General features: G+C 36.4%; 1 protein-coding gene across 2 annotated transcripts in view; it reads left to right on the top strand.

Annotated features, from left to right (window-relative positions):
- The window catches only part of LOC140160908 (protocadherin-1-like), a 114,054-nt gene extending 105,105 nt beyond the window's left edge, over positions 1-8,949 (top strand). For both annotated transcript variants that reach the window (XM_072184243.1, XM_072184242.1), the window contains 2 exons: positions 158-374; positions 2,758-8,949. In XM_072184243.1, the coding sequence (XP_072040344.1) occupies positions 158-374; positions 2,758-3,716 (1,176 nt within the window). In that variant the 3' untranslated portion in view covers positions 3,717-8,949. The remainder of the gene's footprint in view (positions 1-157; positions 375-2,757) is intronic.
- The last annotated feature ends 16,160 nt before the right edge of the window (positions 8,950-25,109 follow it).

Genomic DNA, 25,109 nt, shown 5'->3' with positions numbered 1-25,109 from the left:
AACCTCTCTGTAACCAATTACTAACTATATTAACTATCTTTAACAACCCAATGTGCAATAACAATTATTAATACAAAAAACTATTTTGTGATATGAATGTATACTACTTTTTGTACACCAACCCCAAATACCTTCCTTAATTTACCTAATGTATTAGGTGCAGAAGTTACTCAACAAACTGCGACACCAGGAAGGTGGTGACGCCGCTGATGACTTTTCTCATAGTAGTTGCGACAGTGGACATGGCGACAGCGACCGGGACACGCGAGAGTCTAATGGCACAAACAGTATGTCACCTGATATCAACGAGTTGCAGAATGGAAGAGCACAGTCCTACCCCAGATTAGCACCATTGGCACAAATAAGTGGGAGAAGTAGGTATTCGAGCATGACAAGTGAATATATACTCCATTGCTTAGCGACGAGTGATTGGTTTTTAGCAAATGACGTAGAGCGATTTTTGTTGCGATGGGAAAAGCGCGCTACCTGATTGGTCAAAAATATCAATTGCTCGTCACTCAGCGATGGAGTATAAATTAAGTTTTAGAGGTAGCGATTTCTTACGCTATAAGGCTTATTTCGACGCGTACGCCAGGCTACTCAATTGTACAAGAGTGATTTTGAATTACTTGGCGTTCGCATTGTAATCTGCGTTCGCGTAATGACTCTCACTAGAGAGATTGCGATTTCCAAACGTACGTATCGAACGTACGTGGAATCTATTCAAAATCACTCTCCTGTGACGGGATTTGGAATAGATTCCACGTAGGTTCGATGCTACGTTTGGAAATCGCAATCTCACTAGAGAGATTTCGATTTCCAAACGTACTTATCGAACGTACGTAGAATCTATTCAAAATCACTCTCCTGTGACGGGATTTTGAATAGATTCCACGTAGGTTCGATGCTACGTTTGGAAATCGCAATTTCACTAATATCTGGACTTGATATAACGCCATATATAGCACAATTGAATAAAGATACTTATTCTAAACATGACAAGACGTGGATGACTTTGCAATTACGTATTTGATCTTCAACCATGCAAAGATCCTCCCATAGGGACTATGTAATCGAGAGAGTTTCCGTTAGAACCCCTTTCCCGCGAGCACAAACGTAATAAACTTGAAGGTTTATTTAATTATGTTTCGTCTTCAAACATTAGTGAGATTTCATAGGATCTGGTCGTGGACCTCATTTACACAGGCTCATTCATCTCTGTGTCCAACTTACACCCGAGGCGTACATGTAAGCATGATCTATACATAAGTACCGGTGCCCCTTTTCCACAAGCACAAACGTATATAACTTTGCATCATCTTCAAACATTCGGACCTCATTACTCTTCAGTTAATTCTCTCTTTTTTAACTTATACCGGAGGCGTATAAGTACGGCCCATATACTTTTCCAGCAGAACCCCTTTTCCCACAAGCACAAACATATCCAAATTGACGTCTTGTTTAACATTACATCGTCTCCAAACATTAATGAGGTTCCCCAGGACCCCATTCTGGGCCCCATTTACGCTTCACTCTATTTCCAACATACAATTCCAACTCGGCGCATGCATGTAACCATGGTCTAGCGACAATTCTGTTTACACTCCAGTTGACACGACCAGTTGTTAATGAATAAAACAGCAACTCGCTAAATGTGTTGAAAAGTTTCAAAGTATCTCAAAGAGTTCTTCATGTACACACTCAGCATATACGTTGATGATAAGCCACACATACTTACAAACCCCTTTAGGTCTTGTTATTTTAAAGCGCCGCATTGGACCCCTTCTTACACATCGATGCTGTAAGGTGGTTAGCACGCTCTGTTACCTTAACGATCAAACAGCCGTATGGAGGCAGACTGATGCAGGGCACTACTGGCTCAATTTGTCTTAACATTTCTTTCTTGATAGCACATTAACTACCACTGGCACTATCGTATAACCTATTTGAGATATTTTCCAAAACAAACACACATAACCAGTATTGGTAGAGTGGTTCTTGAAAGATGCCAGATTCTTGTCTTAGTAATGTTACCATGGTTATGTACGTAGTATCCAAAGTGGAACACCCTGTGAAACATCTTGTTCCTCAATGTTCAGGTAGTACGCCTCTAAGTATGCTACCTTAAGATAAACAGGAAAAGGTCAAACGGCTATAGACCTAATTGTGCTTGAGGAGAACGGTGGCGTAATTGGATGCTTTTAGTTGCAACTTAAAGAGACAACATATTTCTAGTAGTATCGAAAGGAGAGCGGTTAAGTGTCTCCCTTATATTACCACAATGAATATGTCTTTATGTATTATGGTTTATGATATGAATTCAATGTTTTGCTCTGATCTCAATCTAAAGCTAACCCATTTACCACGACTCAGACATTTCTTATTCACATTCTGGTGGAAAAATTAGAACACACCATCACATTTGTACAAATTAATCTAATAATTTTAACCCTTTGAGTGCGAACCAAAAGGAACTACATTTGAAAGGTTATTCAACTCATACATCACTAGGACATGTCAGGATATAGATATTTAAACCTAACATGCATTTCCATAAACAGAACGACCTTTGATTGTTTTGGATTTTGGGTACAAAAACTCATTCTCCCACACCTTGAGGTCAAATTTTCAGCAATTATTATTAAGGGGGAGGGTAAGCCTTGTGTCATCGACAATAAGGCAATTTTGGTGCACAATGGTTTCAGTTGAGACAACTCAAATTACTTTATGTAAAATTTCCGTTTTTTGGTGTTACAGGTTTGATGAACGCAGGAGGAGAACGTGGGAGCTACGCGGCAAGTAGTCTATGCACCCCAGAATGTCGTACTCTAGGACATTCAGACCTCTGTTGGAGTCAAAATACCATCAATGGAAGACCAAAGGCAGATAGTTTCTCAGGTGCATCATCGAGTCAATCTCGTACCCTTCCATCAGCGGGACGATCAGCAGCTCGACATCAAGATCACGCTGGTGATCCTAGACTGCGATCGTCTGGTGTTGGTAGAGAGTCTCCGTCCCGTCAATCTTCTAATTCACGAGAATCTCCCAACCAACTTAGTGTTCCTAGTGCAAGAATGGGAGCACATACAGCAGTAGCCTCTCCTAATCACAATCAAAACAGCGGTCAAAGAAGCGGGCAAAGCACCGATCGTAATGCATCTAGTCCGTCCAAAACTGACGCTGGAGCAGGGCGAGGAGGAGGTGCAAACACACCTGGTGCAGGACCTTTGACCCCTATTAGTGAACACCCCGAAGATAACCCATTTGATCATCGAGGTAGGACTCATAGAGGGGATAAATCTTCGCGGGGTCGCGGTGGGAAACCTCGAGCTCAAACTGATCATGGGCGTATCAATAATAACTATCAACCAGATGATAGGCAACAAAGAACTCCAACTAATGTTACATTTAAAGATGACAGAACATCAACTAATCCTAATGGATCCTATTCAACGAATAGATCCAGTCATAGACATGCTCCTTCACCATTATCAAACAATATCAGAAATAATGTACAGCATGGTATGATAGTGGAAGCCAGTGGCTATGGTTCTCATTCTAGCGTATCAAGTGAATCGAGCAGTGAAGTGAACTCTCACGGTGGGTATTCATTAGACGATTTAGATGGTGTTTTAGAAAGATGTGATATTCCAGGTATGGATGCAACAATTACTATGGACAAATCTGACCAGGTGCCTTTTACAGACTGGGTGTAGCACCCCCTGGTGTTGTACTTAGAATAGATGAATTAATATTAATTTTATCGGGTGTAGCTCTCCCTGGTGGAGTTTATGCTATATAAGTTGATGTAATTGTCGACTTCAGTCTATGCAACTGATGATTATCAACGCTTGTGCACGCGGACCATTTACATGCAGACGACATAATTTGACAACATTTGTGAATATTTAAAACGATTTTTATGTTCCACATTTAGCAAAATTGTATCAAAATTAAATTGTATTGATAAAAAAGCCTAATATTTTGTCCGTGGTTCTTGAGATCAAACAATTGCTGTGTAAAAAATACCTCAATAACCACTAAGTGACTTTAAAAATGTTGTCTTGTATCTATAAATGTCCGCGTGCGCCAAGCGTTAAAAGATGAAATCTGCCGATGGCGATTTCCGCGCGTAAATTGTGTTGTCTGCAAGTGGTCTGATGTTAAAAAGCATGACTGTCTTGACATGATTGTTGAACTAGATATAATATGATAAAACAATCATTTCTAACGTGAGGGATCACGTAGTTTAGTTTATCGTCTGCCTGAAATGGGCTATTCCATTTGAAATCCATACCCCTGTGGAAGATTTTGTTGGAAACATGTTCCACAGAGGGAGTATGAATTTTGAATGGAATTAGCACATTAGGCAACTTTATCTGAATTTCATACACTCTCTGAGAAAGATTCAACCTGAATCTTCCACAGAGGCAGGGCGAGTTACAAATGAAGCTGCCTAATGTTCTAATTCTATTCGAAACTCATACTCCCGCTGTGGAAGATATTTCCAAAATCTTCCACAGGGGTAGTGTGGACTCAAATGTAATAGCCCAGTTTGCCATCTTGACATATCAAGCATGGCGGGTATTGGTAAAAGTGACATCAGTCTAAATATGAAATAACAGAAGTGTCGTAGCGGAAAGAGCCATTGACAAACACAAAAAGGGTACTTCACACAAAGTATATAGAAATGTTAACCTTTCGTGAAGGAGGCAAATGTTTTTAAAATGAATTGTGATTTGAAGTGATAGGTATTGTCTATATTATTATGCAAAATGCTATGATAATTACTTTTATATTGTGTATAATGTTATCATACAGACAAGCTCCCAACCAAGTTGGGCGTAACTAGGTTTTTTAGCTGTGTTATTTATTGAACAAGTACTCCGTGATGTGAAATTTATATACACTTGTTCAAAAGATGTTGGTCAACCTTTTATATAAGGCAGACCATCTTCATAATGTGAGTGGTTCATGCCCTTGCTGGCTAGAGGCCTATAGATGTCATTGTCTAAGCTTGGATGTCAATAGCGATACTAGATTATATCATCATAACACCTTCATGTCGCCGTGACAGAAATGGATGGACACTTGGCTGTCAAAACCCTTTCTTTTAGCACTTCGTAAGCGAGATTATTATCACTCACTGGCTTTTACTTGAAGATACTTGCTAAAAATGTAAACAGACGTTTATTTATGAATTATCACTATATTATGAATACAATGATACAATAATACAAATTAAACTCAATATTATTTTGTCAGATTTTGCCGCATTTATTTTTGTCGAAAAGGTGTTATACACTTTAAACGTGTTATTTCACCATGTAAGCAGTATACCTGTTACGTTTTCATGCAAAGTCATGCCGAGAGTTACAAAGATACCTCTTCAAATCAGGTCATCTTAAGGGTCCTCTTTGATCCTGGCTCGGGCATTATTATCAAGCCTATAATACTGCCACATATTATTTACCCTTTTGTAGCGATACAGCCTGGCGAAACTAAAAATACTAGTAATCAGTAATCACACACTTTTAACTTATAGAACTCGACAATGTGTGTAAAATGTTGGCTTAGCACGCTTTAAATCATAATTAAAGATTTAACACATGCCTTTTAATTTCCTGTTTTACAGCCCATATTCGATCAAGAATGTAGCATATTTTGACATTTTGCGGGTAAAAATGTGGCAATGTTTATTGTGCTGAAGAACAAACGACATATTTTGCATAAGTCGTTTTAAATAATATGCATATTATGCAAAATATAATTATGCATAATTATCAACATATGATATTCAAATGCTGCATAATTATAGTAATGCATTTTATACCTTGTAATGTAATGGATTATCTCTTGCTGGCGAAAAAAGACATACCAAAGAATATATACAAAAAAAAAGCAAGGCAGAGTGAGTTTCAGCAGTCACGTGGTTAAATGATAGGATTGGCGCTTTATTTTCCCGCGTAAAAAGTTGGCCTGATCTATTTGATAAGGCACACTGGTTAACAGCCTTAGCGTCAATTCTCAATCGTTGTACTCTGCTGTTATCGATTGTTCAGCGTACTATATACACCCAACACTTGCATGGACACGCTAGTGGCCCGTTTTTCATCACTTAAAAGGAAGTATGTTGAATAAAAGCTCAGCAATTAAAGGGAAAAGTGACTTTCCACCGTATATTGAAACATCCTAAGATTTTTTTACAAATATGGTGAAGTAAGAGAAGCTTCTATACATAGCAAACTCAGCTTTGAACTAACAAAATGAAGGGGTAGAGTTACACGATTGAGAGTTAACTCCTTTAGCAATAATTTCCTTTCATTGGTCTTACAGAGAGAAGGGTGTATAAAAGCGTCCGTTTAGAATTCACTATAATACCTTATCAGAATAGAGGCCGCTTCTTCTGACATGTCCCAGCCCTGCCCTTCTTTTCTTCCTCATAATAAATTGAATCATTTCATATGCAACGCGTATGACGCAAACCTCTGCTCTTGGGGTTTGGTGATTTTCACGTTTTAGTTTTCCTCAGGAGAGAGTGGTGTCGAAAATGATTGGTGCAAGAAACCCTAGCCGAATTCGATAGCGAACAAATTGCTTTCAGTGTTGATGCGTGGCCGACCCATATTCTTAGCAAACCCCACTTTATCCATCGCACCACAATACTGTCTTTTTGACGCGAGACTCGCTTATCATTACGTGCCCAAGATTTCACTCCGCTCATTACAACCAAACTCCATTTAATGTATATGAAATACTTCCACGAGTTAGGTATGAATTTAAAACGATACAAATCAAATTTAGGTAAAGTGTGGTGTTAGCAATCTTACTGGTTCCGATTGAAAGTGCCAAAAGTGGTCACGTTTTTCCTTTACAAGTACTCTGTGTGTAAATGTCAAAAGCGTTTGGGTATGGACAAATAGTTATTAAGCCATCAATCGCAACTTGACTCGCCCCAAACAAATAATGACAATGCTTTAGAACTTTAAAAACTTAACTTGGCTACACATGTCTTTCTATATACTTCATTTTACTTTGCATTCCATTTTTTTGTGTGTCAATAAGAAATTAAGAACTATTTACGCTATCCATATCTGTCTTCATTTCTGGATAATTAGTATTAAGTGCGTGTAACAGTCTGTATGGACTATAATAGACCCTACAGACATTTTTTAATTACCAATAAGAACCACACAGGAACACCAGCCTGACAAAAGACTGGCAGCTCTAAATAGAAATGCAAAGCACGTAATGAAAGTGTGGCGCATCTAAGTTTTATTTCCTTCTTAATGTTGGTTCCTTGTAACTTTCTACAGTCACTTGTAACTATGACAACGTCACAACTGTCATGACTGTTGCTTCCAACTTAGCAGTGTAATAATTGTCAAAGTTGGAGTCATGGAAGTGACAATGAAACAAGACTAAAATAAAGTGAAAGTAACTTAGGTGTGGCTTCTGCTTCATCGGGCTATCATTCTATTAAAGTGACCTTTAAACCACAATAGTAGAAAAATAATACCGTACCTTCATCACAAAATATACTTACAAAATTTATAATAATCATACCTAAAATTAGTTTGCCAAGCCTTTGGTTATGTTGGTTAATGCATTAGGCCTACATATCATCAGAGTATACAGATTATACTCGTACATGTCGTATGAACCCTTCCCAAGAAATAGTCGCTGATAGATACAGAGTATAGTTCTAATGTCTAATGTGGTGCACGTGCTTCAAACACAAACACTAATTTTTGCCTCTTTCATTGTGGATAGAACTAATGAATTGTTAAATTTGTCTCTTAGGCTCATGTAGGAGGTACGCGACGACATCACAGTGCAAAGTAGCGACACCAGTTTGTCCCATATTGTGCTCATTTGACTCACAAAAACAATTCACGGCGCATTATTTTCATTTTTCATTTCTGCTTGTCTACAAAATCATATTTTTCTTGCATAATCCTCACTGTCTGCGATTATAGATTCATGCACAACAACACTTGGATTCGGTAATTGCCTAAAGCGTAAAACAATTGTGTTATAAGGCCAAATTTACATGATTGATTGAATCTAGTATGGTAGCTATATTGTACTTACATTATTTGTGCGCTGTTAGCATCCAGAAATCGCTGCTGCCAAACTCATTGCAAAAACCCGTCCTCATCATATTAACGCACATTTATGCTATTCCAGTCGAAATCCATACACCCCATATGGAAGACATGATCTTAATCTCCCACACATGGGGTGTAGATTTCAAATGAAGTCATTCAGGTTGAAATTTACACTCCCTGATGTGTGAAGGATTAAAAGGTCATGTCTTCCATAGGGGGTATGGATTTCAACAGGAATAGCCTATTAGTGATCTTTTTGAACAAATACGTGCCAAGTTTTACCTATATATTGTCCTACAGAATGAATGCATTTAGAATTTATTTGTGGAAATTTCAATAATTGTTTGACATTTGAGGGATGAATGACTTCAAAACTTTACGAGTTCACGAAATCTTGAAACTATGCATGTGATGGAATACCGTAAAACCCCGTCTACAAGCATTTAGAGTGCGTCTATTGAAAGCTCAATTAATCCAGGCGCCATTGTGGAGTTTGAGCAAATAAATTACAGATCCAAGCATTTACAAACAAGTATTATTGTAAGACCAATCTATTGTATTGGCATATTCACGCCTGTTTCATATTAATTGAGCTTTCATCAAAAACGCTATATATGCTTGTAGACGAGGTTTTACGGTATTGTTTGAAATATCAACCCGTATCTATAGGATTGGTAACCATTCAGATTCAAGTGATACAAGACAAGACTGTCACGTCTAAAATTTTGATCTTTTTATAATTACCTCTTGTGTTGTTGAATGTAATTGAAATGATAAAACTATAAATACCGCTGGTATTTCAAGTACATCCAATATTGCTTTTGGAAGAGCCAATAATGTAGAAAAGTGACATGTATACCAATCGTTCTTAAAACAGGTTGTAAGCTATCACCAACAAAGGTTAAGGTCTATGATAATGGTTGGAGTTAGGAACTGAGCAGTTCAAAATAGTGTGTCCAAATGTTGTGTACACAGGGCATTTATACATGACTGCCATTTTTTGTACATAACATTATAATAAAGGTATATTATGATGTACATACAGTGCAATTTTTGTGTATAAAAGTGTATTACAGGAAGCAATATGTTGCCGTACATTTTAGACGAGTTTTCCCAACCCTGTACTCATTGGTAATGTACACCATATATGTCAGTGTAAAATGTTTTTTCATATATTTTGACAACTGCATAGTCGCTTTATACATTTTAAATTAATTTCAGCTTTTTAGCCTCGACATATAGGTATATAGAGATAAATGGATGACAAGTTTGAAAGGCTTTAAGGGGCCGCTAAATTCACGGCTATTTTGTTTTTCTATTGCTGAGGACACATAAGCGCTTTATTACTACTTTCCAATCAATTTCTTTGCAATGCTGAAGACTGACCTTGGTGATCTTGATCAATGTTCTGGTTGTGAACAATCAAACATATATGCACAATTATGTCGGTCTTATTTTCTTCTTCTTTCCTTATGCTATGACATAGACAAAAACACGATGGTTTTCTGAAACATGGAGAATATATACCTTTGTTGATTTTAATAACTTTAAACATCACAAAGACGAATAAAATGAAGTAGAAAATGAAATAAATAGAAGAGAAACGAGAGATAAAGACAAGAGAGAATAAGAGAGGACGATAAAGAGAAAATGACATAAATCGTACATGATGAGTGATAGGCAAAGAATTAAGAGTGAAAGAAAAGAGCATGCGAGGGGAGGGAGAGAGAGAAAGAGAGTGAGTGAGAGAGAGAGAAATAATGCATACTAACTTACAGGAAAAAAGGCTACCATGCCGTTCCCTTAAAGTCAATAATAGTTGTTCTCGAAATAAACCCGCACATTAACCCTCGAAGCGTGAACTTGGAATTTTCTTACTGTAAAGATGAAATGTGTCGCCATCTTGCAACATCAGTTCAGTTTGCGCAATTTGCTCTCAGCCTTTGGCAAACTTCTAGAAAGAACTACGTGCATGGGTCTCAAAAATATTCACTGCCAAAATGTTCCATATCTATATTGTTTTGTAAGATGCAAAGTGAAGTTTGAAAAAATATGTGGAAAGTAAAAAATGGAATTATCTGAGGACAGTGCCATTTTGCACTTGGCGTACATTAATTTAAAGAAACTGGCGCGTTGTATCGGGTATTTTATGTCTTCTTTGATAATGAAACCGTAGTACACTAAAGCCAGGTGCTAGATGCAATTTGAGCAAAACGAGGGGTACACCGAACTCTTATATGCTCTCTAGATACAGCTACCCATGTCATGTTGAGTAAGTTGCATGCACTTTCATACAATTCAATAATACTTTCATCATCAATTGTTAATGGAATGGAATAGCCTCACTGAATTGCTTCATGAAAGAAAAGAAAAAAAGGAAAAGATACTGTACATTTTGTATTTCTCCGTAGAGAGAGAGACGTGTTTGCTTTATCTACATGTAGTACTGCATCTTCATATATCCCTTGTGGGATTTATCGTGAAATTCGTGATCTATTTATTTGTATGAGGTACTCCCGTGTACAATGAAAAAACATGATGTAATTCGCTCAGGTTGGCGCGCAAAAGTTGGCGAATCTACCAATTCGCCATTTCCATGCATCGTTATACATGTACTGTAACATGATGAACATAATATTTGTGTGTATTTTTGTTGACCAATATTTTTAACGTGTCAAGAATATTATGAGCTATTTATTTGATCCATGTATAGCAACTATATATAAACAGAGGAGCATAAAGGCCGTACTTCAAATGTTGTGCATGAACCGAGTTACCTCATAGCCCATGCAGCACATCTGAAGCATGTCTGCATTTCTGTTCATCTTGTTCATTCACCTATTCGACTTAAGGCTATCCGAATCCGACTACTTGCATTGGGTATCGCATATAATAAGTTGGAGCTAGCTTGATAAGCCTCACGTTCAACGTATAGCTTTAGACCCTTTCTTTTTCCGGGCAAAACTGTAATCTCAACCCCCACAACATGGTTCTTTGACCTTTCATTTACTACTATATAAAGAACATGACCCCAAGTGATGTTAGAAGAGCACTACTTCATACCCATACAGGCCCCTTGTGCATTTCTTTCAATAACTACGTGAGGGGCATTGAACCTATGTAACGGAATCATAGGAAACATAATGGCTTGTAAAGTGACATAAAAGACACGATTGAGAACCTAATTGCTCTAGGGGTAAATATACTCAAATGATTAAAAAACAAGAAGAAAGGTCCCCTATTTTATCCAACTTACTGAATGGGTTAATGCTGCGGTGTAAGATAATACGGTCTTAAGAGGAGTTGCACAAGTAAGAGCCAAGATAGAGATCATTGCTATGGGGTAGCCAATACTCTAGTGCAGAAAAAAGTACCCCTTCCTTGTTTCACATTCAACGAGGGTATCCTATATAATGTATAGTATTCACCTTCTTGTAATCAACACAAACCCCATGTAAAAGATGGGTATCCTTTTTGTTAGAAAACCCTAAAGGATCAAGTAAATTTAATGGAAAGGTTGCTGAAAATAGAAATTAAAAGCGCCATCTGTTGCGTTTCGGCAAAATGTGTATGCGCCCAAAGTATTATCGCTTAAACTTGGGTTTTATTTTCATGTTTAATGCTTTATTTACCACGATCCTCAAAGCACCGTTTTCATCTTGGATGATGAAGTGCTAGAAACGTTTAAAGCAGTTTTATCAATATTCAACAAAATCATCCGGCTATTTTATTACAGTTTGAGTCCCTTTAATTCCTTTTTTAATCAGTTAAAAAATGCACGCCTTTGAAAAACACGTCTTTTTTAACTTGGGAGTTTTATTAAGGGGGTTCTCAACGCTAAGGTGTGCTACCATGAATTATAAATACGTGAGTGTTGGTGCATTCTCACCATAAACCGAATTACCTAGCTTTGCTACCAAATTAGCTATTCCTCTAGTAAAGGATAAAAGCAATTCCTAATTTTCTGTGAATTATAGATATTTTTATTCGGTAGTTACTTTGGGGAACAGGAGACATGTGTTTCCTACTATCCCCTAGCCCTTTGGCCACTGTGTCGGCATCGACAGAAACACCAAGGTTGAATGCCAATATTAGCATTTCTACTTGTCTCGGGCTTCACTCGTGCAGATATTAGTCATGATGTTGTGCCAGGAGTTGAATTACCTCAATAATAAATTTGTTTTGTTTTCATGTACAAAAATATCACCGACCAAAGATTAGGGGATTTTTCAACTCTGATAATGATCACGTATTTATGCCATAGAACTGAAATTAGGTTGATTTTATTCTATTATTGATTTTATTCCATTTTAATTTTAAAATGATATGTATTAAACGTTCAAAACTATATCTTTAAAGGCTACTCCTTTAAAATCGACCTTGTACACTTTTTAACATGCAAAAACGGTAAACAAGGGGAAGCGAGTTCATGAGCTTCTCTTTTTATAGATCAGAAAGAAAGAAAATCGTGTGTATCACAACAAAATATTAAAGTGCCCTGTGGCATAAACGGTGTGATCGTTCAACCATCATAGGATATCTGAATGTTGAAATAATGTTATCACATTTTGCCCGTGTATTGATGTAGACAATGAAAACTAAAGAAGATATTATTATATCCTTATTGACATGTCTGGTGAAACCAGAATTATAATTAATGATGATTTAATCAAACTCGTTAAGTGTATAGCAATTTTACTTGCTGCTGTAAGTTATAGCAGCATTATGATGTACCCTACTGTATTGTATAATTATTATTTTTATTATCAATGTGTTTGTAAACTTTGTATTTATTACCAGAATATTATTAATAAATAATGTCTATGAAGAAACAATTGAATTGAAAATTGTGACATTTTGTGATGATATGTGTTGTCTAACTTGGTATACACTACTGTCAATAATTATCTAATTAATCATACCACACACACCTGTTACCTGACAAATTAAATTTGCGCTGATGACGTAATGTACTATCAACAAGAGGAAGATGATGAACTAGCATCACTTAAAACAAGAAAGTACATTGCATAGAAATAGTTATATGAAGGAAACGAGTGAAAGGCCGTATAATACCCATTTCCTAACGTCCAAATATTAATAAGCCAGGAAACTGGATTACGCTGTACGTTATTGCTTTCAGCTGCAGTATATTACGTGTTGTCATTACTAAGTAGTTGATGAAATCATGTGGTTATATAGCTGATATGTATTATGCTATCGTCAGTAGATAGTTGATGAAGTGTGCTACAAGCAGTAGATATTGATGAAGCAATATAAACGACGAACTGCTATCAGCAGTAGGTACATGCCATTGACGAGGTAGTGTGCAATACGTAGAAGACTATTGATGAAGTTGAGTGTTTGTCAGTAGATAGCTGATGGAGTAGTGAGGCATCAGAGAGGTAGATCTGAGATAGTTGATTACGCCAGTCGGATACCAGCTGCAAATAGTTGATGAATCAGTGTGCTACCAGCACTAGGTCGTTGATGAAGTATTATGCTATCAGCAGTAGATAGTTGATGAAGTAGTGTGTTTTCCGCAGTATGTAGTTAATGAAGTAGTGTGCTATAGTGGATAGTGGATGAAGTAGTGTGCTATCAACAGTGGATAGCTGATAAAATAGTATATGCTATCAGCAGTAGATAGTTGATGAAGTAATGTGCTTTCAGCAGTAGATAGTTGATTGTGATGAAGTAGCATGCTATCAGAAGTAGATAGTTGATGACGTAGTTTGCTATCAGCAGTAGATAGTGGATGAAGATGCAGTAATAGTTGATGAAGTAGTATTTCAGCAGCAATAGTTGATGAAATAATAACAGCTATCGAGCTATCGGCAGTAGAGAACGATGTAGTGAGATATGCTATCAGCACTAGATAACTGATGAAGTAGTGTGCTATCAGCAGTAGATAGTTGATGAAGTAATGTGCTATCAGCAGTAGATCGTTGATGAAGTAGTGTGCTATCAGCAGTAGATAGTTGATGAAGTAATGTGCTATCAGCAGTAGATAGTTGATGAAGTAATGTGCTATCAGCAGTAGATCGTTGATGAAGTAGTGTGCTATCAGCAGTAGATAGTTGATGAAGTAATGTGCTATCAGCAGTAGATAGTTGATGAAGTAATGTGCTATCAGCAGTAGATAGTTGATGAAGTAATGTGCTATCAACAGTAGATCGTTGATGAAGTAGTGTGCTATCGTCAGTAGATAGTTGATGAAGTAATGTACTATCAGCAGTAGATAGTTGATGAAGTAATGTGCTATCAGCAGTAGATAGTTGATGAAGCAGTGTATTATCAGAATAAACGATGAAGTAGAGTGCTATCAGCAGTAGATATATGTCATTGATGAAGTTGTGTGCAATACGTAGAAGACAATTGATGAAGTCGAGTGTTTGTCAGTAAATTAAAGTAGTATGCTATCAGCAGTAGATAGTTGATGAAGTAATGTGCTATCAGCAGTAGATAGTTGATGAAATAGTGTGCTATCAGCAGTATAGTTGATGAAGTAGTGTGCTATCAGCAGTAGATAGTTGATGAAGTAATGTGCTATCAGCAGTAGATAGTTGATGAAGTAATGTGCTATCAGCAGTAGATAGTTGATGAAGTAGTGTACTATCAGCAGTAGATAGTTGATGAAGTAGTATGCTATCAGCAGTAGATAGTTGATGAAGTAGTGTACTATCAGCAGTAGTTAGTTGATGAAGTAGTGTGCTTTCAGCAGTAGATAGTTGATGAAGTACTAAGTAGTATGCTATCAGCAATGTGCTATATGTGCTACCAGTATGCTATAAGAAGTAGATAGTTGATGAAGTATTTGTGCTGTCAGCATTAGATCGTTGATGAAGTAGTATGCTATCAGCAGTAGGTAGTTGATGAAGTAATGTGCTATCTGTGCTACCAGCAGTAGATAGTATATAGATGAAATAGTATGATATCAGAAGTAGATAGTTGATGAAGTATTGTGCTATCAGCAGTAGATAGTTGATGAAGTAGTTGTGTGATATCAACCGAAGATAGGTGATGAAGTAATGTGCTATTAGCAGTACTGAAATAGTTGATAAGAAAAGTGTACTATCATCAGTAGATCGTTGATGAAGTAGTGATCAGCAGTGAATAGTTGATTAAGTAGTTAGCTATCAGCAGTATATAGATGTAGTTGGCTATCATCAATAGATAGTTGACGAACCAATGCACTATCAGCAGTAGATAGTTGATGAAGCCGTGTAATATTAGTTGATTAGTTGATGAATTAGTTAAGCTGTAGATGCGGTTTTGTTTTATTTTACGTCTACAGACATTTGCCTTCAATAAAATTAAAATAAAAAACATTTTAATAATTATTGATAAGGTCTAGAATATCTTTAGAAACAATTACACAATCAACAAAAAACACACATATATACAAAGAACATTCGTAAGATTTTAGGGACGTTATCATGGTTATTTTCGAAATATTGAGGAAATGCATATCAATATCTAAAGTGTCATCTAAATTCTTCAGACATATTATTATTAATTCTTAAGTGAAAGTAAACGCAATATGAGAAATATGTCCAGTCGAAGCATGATTATGAGTTGCGCAAAGGTTTCAATATTATGAGCGTCTCTATAGCTCGAAGTTGACTTGATGTAATTTGCAAGTCCAGCAAGGTGCGTTTCTGTAGGCACATGAAATGTACAGGAGATTAATTCATTTAACGGCGTAAGCGAAGTTAAACATTGTAGAAATAATTCAATAACAATAAATCATAATAAGCGAAAGCAATTGCTATGAGGGAATGTCTGAAATACGGGATACATGGCTAGTTATAATTTTAATTAAAAAAAATGCACATATAAAGCTGTAAAGGTCTGGCTGAGTCAGTTAACAGTAAATTAATATTATACCTTGTATGAAATAAATATACCATCTAAAGTATACACAATAATATCACAAATTATATAGCAATGATGCATAAGAGAATGTCTCACATTGAATTGTAAGAAAATGGACACAAAACAGTAATCATAAATGGGATGATAATTGGATTTTCGGTGTCAAAGTTTGGGATTATGGTACTTGTTTTAAGAAATACAGAGGGCACGTGTTTTAGACGAAAATTAAGGTAGATATACTAGAAAATTTATAAAGATAAAATGAAGACCCAAACAATCGTGTAATTTAAATATGAGTTCTTCCACAATTTGATACCAATTTAATCAAAATCGGAGAATATTGTCTGTTTGACCCGTGTGGAGCTCAAATGTTGATCTTCGACCTTTTCGCTAATTAATACCGTAATTAAAAAATGATAAGTCAAAGTATATAATTTAAAATAGATTTTAACCAAATCTGAATAATTTTGAATTTTGACCCTTCTGTAAATTTTGACCCTGGATATCTCGGAATGCCCAAGGGTGATCACTGGGCACCTGTTACATAATATATTCTTATTCTATACACCTCAGACATCATATATAAAAGAAAAAATATTAGTCATACCTGTACCTAAATTTACACTCAAAATCAAGTTCTACCAGACTATGTAAAGTTTTAACAAACATTTTGCAAACATTGAACATAGAAAAATTCTAAGCAAGTAGCGTAATTTTCGTTGACCAAAGGCTACCAGAGTCATAACATAAACTAAACATCGCTGTGTATTGTTTTAAACACCTATTTTAACATTTACAGTGCATTCATAACAATACTGACATTAGAAGAATTTTTTGACTTCAACACTACTTAAAATTTGATCGCTTACCGGGAGCGCTTTCACAGTACCAACTGCGTCCTCAGCCGGATGTTATGGCTCTGATGGTTTATGGCTTGATTTTAACCAACCTTCGATGACGTCAATAAAAAAGAGCACTAGAAGAAGATGCCGTCAAAATACCTTGTCCTCGTCCAACTGGTGGTCTTGGGTACTGAAATAAAGGTTGTCCCAAACTGGATCTAAATACTGACATTGTTGCGAATCAGGTTCATGCAATGATTGTTTTATATGGTGTCTGTTAGTAAATTGATATTACTAATTAGATCTCGATTTGGATCAAATAAAGGCCATCAATTGAATGGATGTCCCCCGTATACCTACGGGCAAAATTACATTGAACAATTCTTCACCTCGGACTTGTATTCCCCCTTATGGCATGGAAAATGTTAGAACAATCACAAGTTTCATGTTTATTTTAGGTCAGAACTGTTGGTTTGTGATGTGCAGGTATCGAATTCTTGTTTCTTTAACCTAATGCATCGTGTACAATTTTTAAGCAAATTTGATCAACATCTGCAAGTACAAGCATGTACCCTTGAATTGCTACCAGCTTTCTAAACCATCATGGGAAATTATTTTTGGAAAGAAGAAGAAATTACATAATTTTTTATTGTACATACAAGGAAACAGAAAACGAAGAAAAAAGGTTTGACATCAAATTGGAATTTCATTTTCAATTGCCATTGAATGTTTTAGAAAGGAAACGCAGGCCAAGAGAGAAGGAAATTTAATTAAGGCAGTTCAAACATAAGTAAGACATTACAGGTGGTGAATTTCAAAAGATTGGTGATAAGTATAAACAAAATGCCATATGTATGCACTTGGTGCGCAATTATTTACATGTTTTCGATATCCACCTACTCGACCTGCTTCTATAAGCAACATGAAACCTGTCCTTCATTTGGACAAGAATGTAAACGTCTCTTATTAAAAATACCACAGTGGTAAATGCAAATATTATAGATACCACTGTGGTATCGGTAAATACCAACGGCAAAAAGGGTCGCCAATATACTATTATGCCAAGACTCTACATATTTGGACGCATTTTTATACACTACAACGTCCTGACCTAAAGTGTTAAGATGAAACGTTACTATCTTTCAATTTAATAAAATGGAAGACTTTGATGCTGTCTAGAGATCTGCAACAAGAATGATACTTTGAGGGTTAATAACGGATGGTGGTAACTTAATCTTCAAATTGTTACGTTAAATTTTATGGCAAGTGGAATATGGGTGATATGAGTTATACAGTGAATGCCATTTAGAGTTTCGTTTTTGACATTCTGATTTAATACGTATCAATGAAATAGAGCATTTTATTTTTTCCATATGGCTGACATTTATTCAATATTTCAGCAACGAAATGATAGAAATATTTTCGTTTTGATCAAGACATTATATGCTGATAGGATTTCATTTTGCCAAGTATTAGAAGAATTGATGAAAGTATGTTCCACTTTCGCTTTTCTGATTGTTACAATATTCAATCACGATAGATGCATGAGAGATATTCTTTCAGCTCATGTTCAATGTAAGCGGTCAAACAACTAACACACCTGTATTAATAAATGGGTATAGGGTGTATTATACACTGCAAAAATATTTTACTCAACATTGAGTAAAAAGGTGACAACTCAACATTTGAGTAAAAAATATTGAGCTCATATAGGTCACATCTCAACAAATGAGTAAAAACATTGAGCTCATGTTCAGTAACTTTTTACTCATTTGTTGAATCTTTGGGTGAGAGCTCAATACAGCGCCAATTGAATACTCAACTGTTGAGTTGTGACCTTTTTACTCAATGTTGAGTAAAATATTTTTTTGCAGTGTAGGTATTTGTAACATTATTGATAATACCGCTTTATCCGCTATCTAAAGCTGGACACTAGCATATCATTAATAATGTATTGCTTATAACACACTTTGTCACCAGTTATTAACCGCTGCTACACTTTTAAAACATTTTTGCTTCACACGATTTTCAAACCATGTTTTACCAACTTTACTCAATTCAGGTAAAAATACACCCCTTTAATAATATTGCTGCTAACACATTAGGTATCAACTTCTTACTTGTGATAGCTTTCTACTTCATCAACTGTCTACTAATGACAGCTCAGTACTTCGTCAACATCTACTGTTGATCGCACAAAACTTCATCAGCTACAGCTATCTAATGCTGATAGCTTACTACTTCATCAGCTATATAATGTTGATTCTACTATCTACTGCTAATATAGCACAATATTTAATAAAATATATATTGTTGGTAGCATACTACCTTATAAACTACAATATTTATGGCCGGCTAATATCTCACTACTACATCAACTATTTACTGAGGATATCTCTACATTACTGCTAGTAGCAAACTACATTTTGTATCTCATCAACTATCTTATATATAATACTAATAACAGAGTACTGCACTGATAGCATACTGCTGCATCAACTATCTACGCTGCTGATGGCGCTGCACCTCATCAACTACCTAACCATGATAGCAGACTACTTTACCAGCTATCTACTGCTAATATCTCATAACTTCAGCAACTATCTACTGCACTATCTAAACTGAGCTAAAAAAAAAGAAAATTTTTCACAACTTGTGAATCACAAGGTCATATCTTAAAATCCTGTCAATCAAAATGAACCAAAATTACAAACAAGATTACTTTAATACTCTACACAAAACACATGTCAGTAACCAAGCAGTTGTCCAACTGACACAGCAGCAAAAAGCACTGACACGGAACAGCTTCCTGGACAACTTTCACAGCCCAATGTTTGGCACCCAGCACAAAAATGCATACAAGATCCTGACACAGAGGATGAAACGGTGCTTCTTGCTGCTTTTCACACACTTTCTTCAAGAAACAGGTCTTGTTTAACACTATTCCACTTACTCCTTGGGAATTATCACCTGTGCAAGGATCTTTAACTTATTCTCACATATTTCTTGTGCTGGGTGCCAATTATTGGGCTGTGAATGTGGTCCAGGAAGCTGTCCCATGTCAGTGCATTTTGCTGTTGTGTCACTTGGATAACAGCTTAGTTACTGACATGTGTTTAGAGTAGACTATTGAAGTAACCCTGTGTGTAATTCTGGTTCATGTTGATGGACAGGATTTTAAGATATGACCTTGTGAAAAATTATAAGTTTCTTTTTGAGCTCAGTTTATGTTGATAGCGCACTGTTTCATCAGCTACTAAAGTATCTATTGCCGATAAACACTAGTTCATCATCTGTTTACTGCTGGTAGTACATTAACATCTGCTTCAACTATTACGCTGCTGATGCGCTGTAAGCATAAACTATCTCAGTTATCTATACCAGATAGCAGCATCTACTGTTAATATCTCATAACTTCAGCAACTATCTACTGCGCGGCGCGATAGCTCTAAGATCTCACTTACCTGATATCACTGATCAACTATCTACTGATATTACGTTACTTCATATCTACTGTTGATAATTCTGATCTATTTACTGCAGATCAACCTACTTCATCAACTATCAACAGCTGGTAGCAAATAAAAATAGATGGAATATTGCTTCATCAAATATCTACTGCTGAAATCTCATTATTTTATCAACTATCTGCTGCAGGTAGCACACTATTTCATTAACCATCTACTGTTGATAGTTAACTGCATCATCAACTTATTATTGATGAGAGTACACTGGAATGTCTATATTAAATATTGCGAATCGCCTCTTAAAAAATGAATGTGGTCTACATGCGCATGCATGACTTTCACGGAATCGACGATGACCTAAAAGATCATTCTCACAGTCATTTGCCAATTAAAATGTACTACAGGGAGAGCATAAGTCTGAACTTAATATGTGAAAGTTTGCACTTAAATTCATTTCCAATCCAATATCCTAATAATTTTTACAACCTCCGGGAAGAGAACCCGTGACCTCAAGCACCATAGGAGAGTTGAGTACCCTAACCACGGCGCCACGCTCGAATTTGATAGCGACAAGCTATCAATGATAGCGACAAGCTATCAATGATATCGACAAGCTATCAATATGCGATGAAATAAAAATGATTTGCTTGGTCAACTTCACCTTCGCCTTTTCAGATGCATATATCATCACATTTCTATTTGAATAACACTACTATCCCACAGGGATGACTTTGGTCAGTGTCAATAGCTTACAACATAAATGTTATACTTGAGACAAAACGTGACATCTATGCAAATCACATGATAGCCAGCCTGAGTATAACACGCCTTGCAAATCAATCTCACCACTCTCCCAAACCACCACTTTAACGCTGTGAAATTCATGAGAAGGATATGACAAGATTCATGATTTCACGTTGCGGACGGGCGGACTTTAGGTAAAATATTACTAGAGTCGTAAACGATGTGTGTTGTTTTTTTAAACTGTTTGTTTTGGGAGTTTAAAAGCACGATGTCTGCATACATCACGTCCTCACAAGTAAAAGCTGTCATACACACGTATGGTTTAATCTGAACCTGTATGTTAACCGTACATGTGAGTAAAAAGTAACAAGTACTGCCGGAAAACTGAAGGGAATTTCCATTTATCCACAGTATATTATTTTAGCTAGCAGCCGGATTGGCTATCTGCTGCTGATAACACTTTAATTGTCAGTTTACTTACAAGTGACAGTCTAACTAGTCTACAACTGATATACTGTTCCATCAGTAGTCTGGTTGTAATATTTGTTTAACAATTCGGGCAGGTGGTACACTGTCAAGTACTTCATGAAATGTATTGCTTAGATGCATTGGACATTGGCATTGGCATAGCACATTACATTAATTTGCTGCCTTTGTTGGAGAAAGAGGGAAAGTAGAGACAGAAGATGAAGTAGTTTACTATCAGCAGTAGATAGTTGATGAATTAATGTGATTTCAGAGGTAGATAGTTGATGAAGTAAATTAGTGAATGTTCTTTGTCATCCAGTAGTTTCAAACAGAGTTTTGGAATTAAATCTAATACTTGAACTTACTTTTTACAATTATCCGTTGCGTTTGGAACCACCAGACTTCATCAGTCAACCGACCCATTGGACTGGTCACGTGATAGACGGCTAGGTTGTGTGTGGTGACACCGATTGCTCAGCGGCTTATGTTGGAGAAACCAAACAGGCGCTAAAAACCCGTATTGGTCAACATAGGAGACCAAGTACCAACGAAGCGCAAAACTTCGCTATTTACCTCCATTTGAAGGACACTGGACACTCAATTAAGAACGAGGAAGTAAAAGAAGCCATTTGGGAACGCATTGAGCAACCATCACTAAACAAGAAAGGGGACCGGGACTTTGCTTTAACTTATCTCATGGATGAGACCGGGCCATCGGGACGATACCTAGCCGTCTATCATGTGACCAGTCCAACGGGTCAGTTGCCTGATGAAGTCTGGTGGTTCCAGACGCAACGTATTAATAGTTGCAAAAAGTAAGTTCCAGTATTAGATTTAATTCCAAAACTCAGTTGATGAAGTCTTTGTTCGCTATCAGCAGTAGATAGTTGATGAAGTATTTTGCTATCTTCAGTAGATAGTTGACGAAGTAGTGTGCTATCAGCAGTAGATCGCTGATGAAGTAGTATGCTATCAGCAGTAAATAGTTGATGAAGTAATGTGCTATCTGTACAACCAGCAGTAGATAGTTGATGAAATAGTATGCCATCAGAAGTAGATAATTGATGAAGTATTGTGCTATCAGCAGTAGATAGTTGATGAAGTAGTATGCCATCAGAAGTAGATAATTGATGAAGTATTGTGCTATCAGCAGTAGATAGTTGATAATGTAAGTAGTATGCTATCAGCAGTAGATAGTTGATGAAGTAGTTGTGTGATATCAACCGAAGATAGGTAATGAAGTAATGTGCTATTAGCAGTAAATACTTGATGGAATAGTGTACAGTGTACTATCACCAGTAGATAGTTGATGAAGTAGTGATCAGCAGTGAATAGTTGATTAAGTAGTTAGCTATCATCAACTATCATCAGTAGATAGTTGATGAAGTAGTGACCAGCAGTGAATAGGTGATTAAGTAGTTAGTTATCAGAAGTAGATAGTTGATTAAGTAGTAAACTTTGACCCTGGATATATGGGAATGCCTAAGGGTGCTCACTGACTGGGCACCTGTTACATTATATTCAGTTTTTTCTTAATCTATACACCTCAGACATCAACATAAAAATATTAGTCATACCTGTACCTAAAATTCACACTCAAAATCAAGTTCTACCAGAAAGTTTGTTAAAACATTCAACAGGTAGCGTATTAGAAATTAGCGTCAATTTTCAACAAGTAGCGTAATTTTTGTTGAATAAAAGCTACTGGAGGAATGGCCTAAACTGAATTGGTCTGCACATAAAGTAAACATCGCTGTGTAATGTTTTAAACACCTGTTCTAATTATTATATAACTGACATTGGTGCAAATCAGTTGTCATGTAATGATTGTTTTATATGGTGTCTGTTAGTAAATTGATATAACTAATTAGATCTCGATTTGGACCAAATAAAAGCCTTCAATTGAATTGATGCCCCCCAAATACCTACGGGCAAAAGCACATCGAACAATTCTTCACCTCGGACTTGCATTCTCCTTATGGCATGGAAAATGCTACAACAGTCACAAGTTTCATGTTTATTTTAGGTCAGAACTGTTGGTTTGTGATGTGCAGGTATCGAATTCGTGTTTCTTTAACCTAATGCATCGTGTACAATTTTTAAGCAAATTTGATCAACATCTGCAAGTACAAGCATGTACCCTTGAATTGCTACCAGCTTTCTAAACCATCATGGGAAATTATTTTTAGAAAGAAGAAGAAATTACATAATTTTTATTGCACATACAAGGAAAAAAAAACGAAGAAAAAATCTTTTCGTGAGGTTTTGACATCAAATTGGAATTTCATTTTCATTTGGCATTGAATGTTTTATAAAGGAAACGCGGGCCAAGAAAGAAGGAAATTAAATTAAGGCAGTTCAAACATAAGTAAGACATTACAGGTGGTGAATTTCAAAAGATTGGTGATAAGTATAAACAAAATGCCATATGTATGCACTTGGTGCGCAATTATTTACATGTTTTCGATATCCACCTACTCGACCTGCTTCTATAAGCAACATGAAACCTGTCCTTCATTTGGACACGAATGTAGACGTCTCTTATTAAAAATACCACAGTGGTAAATGCAAATAGATACCACTGGGGTATCGGTAAATATCAACGGCAAAAAGGGTCGCCAATATACTATTATGCCAAGACTCTACATATTTGGACGCATTTTTATACACTACAACGTCCTGCCCTAAATGTTAAGATGAAACGTTACTATCTTTCAATTTAATAAAATGGAAGAGTTTGATGCTGTCTGGAGATCTGCAACAAGAGTGATACTTTGCGGGTTAATAACGGATGGTGGTAACTTAATCTTCAAATTGTTACGTTAAATTTATGGCAAGTGGAATATGGGTGATATGAGTTACCGTGAATGCCATTTAGAGTCTAGTTTTTGACATTCTGATTTAATACGCATCACTGAAATAGAGCATTTTATTTTTTCCATATGGCTGACATTTATTCAATATTTCAGCAAAGAAAGGATAGAGATATTTTCGTTTTGATCAAGACATTATATGCTGATAGGATTTCATTTTCCAAGTATCAGAAAAATTGATGAAAGTATGTTCCACTTTCGCTTTTCTGGTACTTACAATATTCAGTCACGATAGATGCATGAGAGCTATTCTTTCAGCTCATGTTTACTGTAAGCGGTCAAACAACTAACACACCTGTATTTAGAAAAGGGTATAGGGTGTACTATAGGTATTTGCAACCCGGGGGGGGGGGCACTGCCATTTGAAATGGATATAGGTGTAGGGCTGGCACTTTCGCACTAAGGGGCATTCGGTGAGAGCAAAATGTAAAAAATATGGGGTCATTGGGTGAGAACATGGCCTTTTTTAAATTGAATCTTTGGGTGAGAGCCGAAACAGCGCCACAGAATCCTCGAAAATCGAATTTCTAGCTCTAAATGGCTTCAAATTTCTTTGTTTTTCAAAATAAGTAACAAAATCAGTGATAAATGAAAGTTGCTGTTCAAATTGAACTTGTAAGGGTCTTTGGGTGACAGATCAAATGGAAAAATAGGGGTCTTCGGGTGACAGAGCATGTGTTCGTAAAAAATATGGGGTCTTTGGGTGACAGCGATGCTGAAAAAGGG

Source organism: Amphiura filiformis, chromosome 9, assembly GCF_039555335.1.
Source record: "Amphiura filiformis chromosome 9, Afil_fr2py, whole genome shotgun sequence".
Classification (NCBI taxonomy): Eukaryota; Metazoa; Echinodermata; class Ophiuroidea; order Amphilepidida; family Amphiuridae; genus Amphiura; species Amphiura filiformis.
This window is presented reverse-complemented; position numbering and strand designations above follow the sequence as displayed.